We start from the raw sequence: 6,387 nt of genomic DNA, 5'->3' as shown, positions 1-6,387 counted from the left end.
ATTTGCGGTCTAATGCCACACGGTATTACTTGCCGTGAGTTTTGCTACTTTGTCATGGCTTTCCAAAGCTGATTTGTGCAAAGTTATCGGGCACTGCGACTCAGTGCTGAGTGCAGTCACCGTCTAACAATTCTGCAGACAAAAAAGCAAAGGACTTCTGTACCAAACCAGGAACAAATCCTTTGAAATTACGTGAGCAAAAAAAGAGAGAAGTATCTTTTATTACACGAACATTTCAGTGCAAGCGCAAGGGATAGTGTGGAATTCTTCATGAACCAATAGGTGCATTTCGTTATGTCAGGTGACTGCGAACTAAGCAATAAACACAGAAATAAACATCGCATTGCGGGAAATGGATTTACATTAATACATCTCTTTCAAATACATAAAACAAAATCGGAAGCGCAGCTATCGCTGCCGATTTAACGTAATGTTCATAAGAAAAGAGTACAGCTGATTCGCCGGGCATGCGTACAGCGAAGGCCCGTCACTCTAGCGCAACGCGGCGGTGTCTTCTAATGACGCCGCTCACGTGGGCGACAAATAGCGGACGCGGCAAGTCATCCCCTTCTGAGCAAGTCTCCCGTATGTCGTCCTTATCGACGTAGTTCAGCGACCAGCCGAAGTTCTTGCGCTCGATGTTCTGGAACACGAGGTCCATCTGCGGGAAATACACCGTGTCCTTGAGAATCGTTCGCAGAAGTTGAAAGGCACAACAAGACAGCGGGCGGAGCAGTCGCAGAAACCAGTCAAGCCTGAGCTGAAGACTCCCACATAAGGAAGCTTCCCGCAGTCGTAAGAGCTGAGTTGGGCCACACTTATAGCACTAAGTCGCCGAGTGAGGTTGGGGATGGTGGTGGTGAAAACTTTATTTACAACTGGGGAGTTTGGGACACACAGGTCCGTGGGCTTGGGGAGAGAAGCTGGGGGGAAACTGTGGTGGCGGGCTGGTCATAATTGGTGATTTCATCCCTGAATCTTGCCTAATTTGCGGCTGCACTTCCAGTGCTCGCACTGTTTTGTACTGGTAAGGGGGGGGGGGGGGGGGATAATCGGGAGTGCTTTTCATCAAAATATGCGGGATGCTTGATGGTGCATAGAAGCGGTAGGGCCTATGAGGAATATGGTGTGACAGGGAGGAGATACAGTTTATGAAGAACCTAGCGCGTAAAAAATGACTTCTATAGCTGATGTATGCATGATATGGTTCTGCATAATGTTTGGCCTTCTGCTTCTCTTGACTTTCGACCAATGATTTATTCCTGACGGTTACTTCAAACATGCTACAAGCGCTCACGCTGCTGCGCGGGCTTTTTTTTCCAGTATTCCCTTTTTATACCTTACGTAGGGAACATGGCGGACTAGAATATTCAAATTTATTCCGGCACCACTTTCTTTATTGCTCGTATGACTTCGACCAAGTCGGCCACTCTTTCCGGCTGTGTTTTTGACTACTTCCGGGCAGCCTGAAGGAAGTCAAATTCTGCATCACTTGTGAAGCAGGCATATGGACTGGCATCGCTCGCTAAGCCCGTACAGCACGTGTACTGTTGGGCAATTTGGTTTCCTTGGGTAGTCAAGAGACAGAGTTGCTTAGAAAGGCCGATAGAGTGCAGAAGGAAAGGCAGGAAGGTGGACAAGTAGAAGGCACTGGTTTTGCTGCGCTGGCTGCACTCGGGAAAAGAGAACAGCAGATGTAAATCTACATGAGAAAAAAAAATTAATGTGAAAATGAAGACATCAGAGTACAGAGGTTAACAATAAAATTCAGGGGGCACTTCGGCTCTCTAAAGTGCTGCAAAGCGAAAGCGTTTCCTGGCCACTGTTTGTTTTTATTTACTTTTTATTTTTCATATTGTGTTTTTATTTATTTTTTGCTCCTTTTCTTAATTTTATTTTTTTTTTCACATCTTATTTTATTCTGTTTTTATTTTTGTTTATTTTCTTATTTTATTTTTATTTTATTTTTCTTGACTTTACTCCTTTTATTTTATTTATGAAGCCCATGCATTCACTAGATGCGCCTTTATTCATGCTGGAACCTTGAGCCTTTTAAGTAGTGACGCCGAAAGGCGGACGAATCTGCCGACGCGTCTGTCGACACGGCTGCCGACGCGTCTGCTAACGACAGTATGAGGCATTAAAGGCTTTCGCCTTAAAAGCTGTTTATAGGCAATCAGTGAATTGCAAAGAATGCCTTGATTTCGATAAGCTAGCCACATGGCTACTATTTTGCTGTGCTGCTTTGATACGGCGCACAAGGACTCATCCTGTGGCACCCATCACTTTTCTCAATGTCCCGCTTTGTAGCGAGGCGGCGTTGACAATGTGATTGGTCGATGGGCTGTTTTGTTCCTGTCATTTTTCTCTGTACAGATGTTTTTCTGCAAGTTCTTTCGTCGTGCGCTGCTTTCTGGCTGTTGTGTTGCTTCACTGTTTTTGTCGCATCTTTCCGAGAAAAATTTAATGCCGAGAACTTACGTATTCTATCTTTGCGATGCCTTACTCACTACGTAAGTCCGCCGTAATGCTCCTTTTTACTTAGTTCTCAATTTTTGCCCTGAGAAATATCATTTCCGGGAAGCAAAAAAAAAGTATTCTTAGTTTAATATATTCGTTCTGGGACAGAGTGGTGCCCTTCCCTGTCACATGTTGCCCTACTGTGCATCGCAGCTAAGCAGCTGAGTATTCCATCTCACCCTACGAATCCGAACCTCGGCTCTAAACTTTGGCACAGGGAGTTAATAGCTATCAGTTGAACGACATTTTGAGCAAACCTACAAGACTGTCAGGTAGTTTCTAGGCAACCAAAACATTATTTCTATCGGACTTATTTGCCTTATTCTGGTGCACTTACTCGGCTTAGCTTATCCAGTCATGTGCATGCACTAAAACACCTCAGTGCGCGGTGGTACGGCATAGTACGCGCGCCACACCAGCGCACTTTGCCTCGGTGTAAACGTGGCACCAATCAAGTGTGCTTTGACGGATGCGCTACTTTAGTCCGGAGCAGCACTAGTGCCTTTACTTCAAAGGAGTTCCTTGACGTACGATAGCATATATATATACTAGCTCTTATTGACCGCAATAACTTTAACTTTGCGCACTGCACTCGCTAAGAAAAAAATAAATGTACAAAATTGACACCCTCGTGAGTGAAGACAAAGAACTTGCAGATAAATAAATAACGATACGAATCGGTACAGGACGCATTTTACGAACAGTACAGCTAGAAAAAACTGCGGTGCTGAAAGAAGCGCGCAGTTTGTGACCGTATTTTACTGATAACACACAGGTGGCGTTTACCAAATATAACAGTGCATCCTTAGTGAATGATCATGGAGAACTACAGGAGCTAAGCGTAATTTTTAAGCCTACACCTGCATTACAATCGCAAACGCGATTAAGTTCTATGGTTATCTATTCGAGCCCTGTATTGCACTTAGGCATTACAAGGTCTGTGTGAAAAAAAAAAAAGCTGACAGGCTAGTTTATGGTTTATGGAGGTTTAACCTCCTGAGGCGACAGTCTATGAGGGACGCCGTAGTGGAGGGCTCCGGAAATTTCGACCACCTGGGGTTCTTTAACGTGCACCGACGTCGCACAGCACACAGGCCTCTAGAATTTCGCCTCCATCGAAATTCGACCGCCGCGGAAACTGAGAGGCGCCGCTACAAATGAAGGCTGAGGCTAAACATGAAATAATTAGCCGAGCGAAGTGCTAGGCATGATAGGAATCGCCTTTTAAGGCAAAGACAATAAGAAGCGGAGAGGTCGTGCTTACCTTGGTTTCCATAGTGGTGCGGTTGTCGTATAAGATCAGGGGCTGAAACTGTATGCTCTGCGGCTTGAGCATCATGATCATGTCTTTGTCGACATACTCTGATGTATGTAGTTCTTTCCCTTGGCACGTCTGGCGGCAGGACAAATGCAGGAGTTTTGAATTCACGCCACACGAAAGATAAAACTGACATGAGTACACTCGTCATCATCATCACCAGTTCAGCTATGTCAATACCAGCCCCAAGGTATCCCTCTGTCTATATCGAACTTACTTTCCCTGCACACGCAGCGGCCACCTTATTCCAGCATATTTCCCCGTCCATTGTACCAAACTGCCTGCATGCCTCCTTCCAGGTTTACTGAATACTCGATATCCCCTGCCTAATTATAGCAAGTTAGGCTTAGTCTATATTGAGAGATTTTAACGTCCAGAAGCTACTCAGGCTAAGAGGGACGCCGTAAAGAAGGCCTCCAGAATGATTTATAACGCGTGGGGTGTATTAACTTGCGCTTACACTGCACACTACACGGGCGTGTTCGTACTTCGCCTCCAACGAAATACGGCGGTTGCAGCCGGGATCAAACCCGCAACCTTTGGAGCAGCACCCGAACGCCTACGCCACTGAACGACCGCGGCGGACTCCAGGCGATGGTCTGTTCACAGCAGTACATGGCCGGATGATTAAAATTTATCTTGTTTGATTATGCCTAAGATATCACTACCTGGTGCTTGTAAGCTAACCAAATTTGTTTCCATACTTTCGCATACTTTCCCCCACTGTAATGCCAAATGGCGCTGTGGGTAAAAGATAAATAAATAAATAAATAATAAATAAAATAAATAATAAGCAGATGAATTCGTCGAGCTGTCTCATAACGACCGGCATCATACGGTCCTCAGGTCTTAATACCCCTTCCTTGACCACGACGTTACCGTATAAAAACAGAAATAATTTTAGGAACCCATGACGCCTCTAATGCACAATAAACATTAAGAAATTGTAAATGAGAAGAACGTACTCGACCAATTGCCTCGAGTCTTCATTTATGGTGTTAACATCGTAAGTGACAGAGCAATACACGGCGTTACTCAAGGTAGAAGCGGAAGCATGTTGTCCTTCTCAGTAGGTGCTATTGATCAGCGATTTCGTTTGGCGGGGTTCTGTATTATACTGTTTCCCAGGGCTGATTTCTTGCTGCCGTCGAGCGTTTACTCTCACATTAGGCTATATGACAACGCCCCTTTCTAGATCATAAATTAGACGAAAAGTAAGTAAAAAATAAGTATGTAAACAGGGCAGCGTGCCAAACGTACTGGCCTCCCAATCTTGGCAGTAATTCTGAGGGCGTAGATCATACCCAGCACTTCACTAACTTTAGGAAGCGTAACCACGTTCTGTAAGTCATTGCTTAAAAACATCACCGGATGGAAAGCATTGTATGACGTTGCGTCCAATAGGAGATATCGCAAGCAACACCATTCGCTTGCGCAGTGAAGCGAAGAGCGCGTAGTCATCTGTCAGCTACTGAAAAAAAAAACTCTTCAAGATGCCCTTCGGCGCACTCACTTCTTCGTACATAGCGGCACGGACGTCCCAGCAGGCGTCGCCGTAATTCACCGTCGACTTGCCCGTCCTCCCTGGCAACTGGAACACGGTGCCTCCTACCTTAAGGGAGAATAGCACTGTCACCGTGTCCGGTATCTTCGCCTGGTCCATGAGCGCCATAGTCGAGACCTGCGTGCCGTGTGCAAAGCACCGCTTGGTTTTAGAGCGAGAGCGCTACTCCTCGGGGTACAACTTCCGGTTTCGATGTGGATGAGACAACGACTTTCAATGCCTCACAAGGTCGAACCGAACTTAACTGCGTGGTGGCATGGTAGGATGACCACGTGAGCATATGACTGTGACCGTTGGGTACCTGACCTTAAACTTTGACCTTGACCTTGACATTTGAGAAAGTGGGCACCACATCGACAATGACCTTCAATGCCTCACAAGATCAAACCCAACTTAACTGCGTGGTGGTATGGCCACAATTATGGTAGTATGACCATGTGAGCATATGACTATGACCGTTGGGTACTTGACCTTGACCTTTGACCTTGACCCTTATCTTGGCTTTTGATTTCAGACAGTGGAGATCATACTTAACAGAGCTTTCGCTCGTATAACAAGGTTCAAGCCACCTTCAGCCGCAAAAATGTTTTGAAACAGGAATGAAACGGCACACCTGGACAGCACTTGTTAAAGTTATCATTTTCCTAAAAAGTTTCGCCTTAATTGCATTCCTTCCTTGATGTTGTCTTTGCTACCCTTGTAATGCGAACCGCTAATAATATTTCCACACAAACTCAATTTTTTTTAATTTCCTTACGAATGTGCGACAGACTATGTGAAAACAGCCTCATACCTTGAATTCCTGTGCTCACAGCAGCTAGTATTGTGGAAGGCTGGTAGTGCAAAAATCCGAACATGGGCACAGCAATTTTCAAAGGCCATTTCTAATATACTTTATTCGTGAAATACTTCGAAAAGTACTTTCAGTACCTTTTCAATAATAATTTCATATGAAGCCGGGCATGAACAAGAAGTTATGTAAAAT

At 45.1% G+C, this 6,387-nt stretch overlaps 1 protein-coding gene across 1 annotated transcript; it reads right to left on the bottom strand.

Moving 5' to 3' along the window:
- Nucleotides 1-251: 251 nt before the first annotated feature.
- Nucleotides 252-5,541, bottom strand: LOC149333382 (uncharacterized). Its single transcript, XM_089556036.1, has 3 exons — nt 5,352-5,541; nt 3,785-3,913; nt 252-661 (listed from the first exon to the last, which is right to left on the bottom strand). Exons 1-3 carry the CDS (start codon nt 5,508-5,510, stop codon nt 488-490), a joined length of 462 nt encoding a protein of 153 aa, XP_089412162.1. The 5' UTR covers nt 5,511-5,541; the 3' UTR covers nt 252-487.
- Between the last annotated feature and the right edge of the window lie 846 nt (nt 5,542-6,387).

Source organism: Amblyomma mixtum, chromosome 8 (genome assembly GCF_055824585.1).
Source record: "Amblyomma mixtum isolate Tamu chromosome 8, ASM5582458v1, whole genome shotgun sequence".
Taxonomy (NCBI): Eukaryota; Metazoa; Arthropoda; class Arachnida; order Ixodida; family Ixodidae; genus Amblyomma; species Amblyomma mixtum.
Note: the sequence above shows the minus strand (reverse complement) of the source record. Positions and strands in the feature narration are given on the sequence as shown.

Coding starts and splice junctions, on each gene's coding strand:
- LOC149333382 (XM_089556036.1), bottom strand. CDS start 5,510: ATGGCGCTCATGGACCAGGCGAAGATACCGGACACGGTGACAGTGCTA. Junction 3,914..5,351: donor GTGCCGCTATGTACGAAGAA/GTGAGTGCGCCG, acceptor TCCTGCCGCCAG/ACGTGCCAAGGGAAAGAACT. Junction 662..3,784: donor GCACCACTATGGAAACCAAG/GTAAGCACGACC, acceptor TATTTCCCGCAG/ATGGACCTCGTGTTCCAGAA.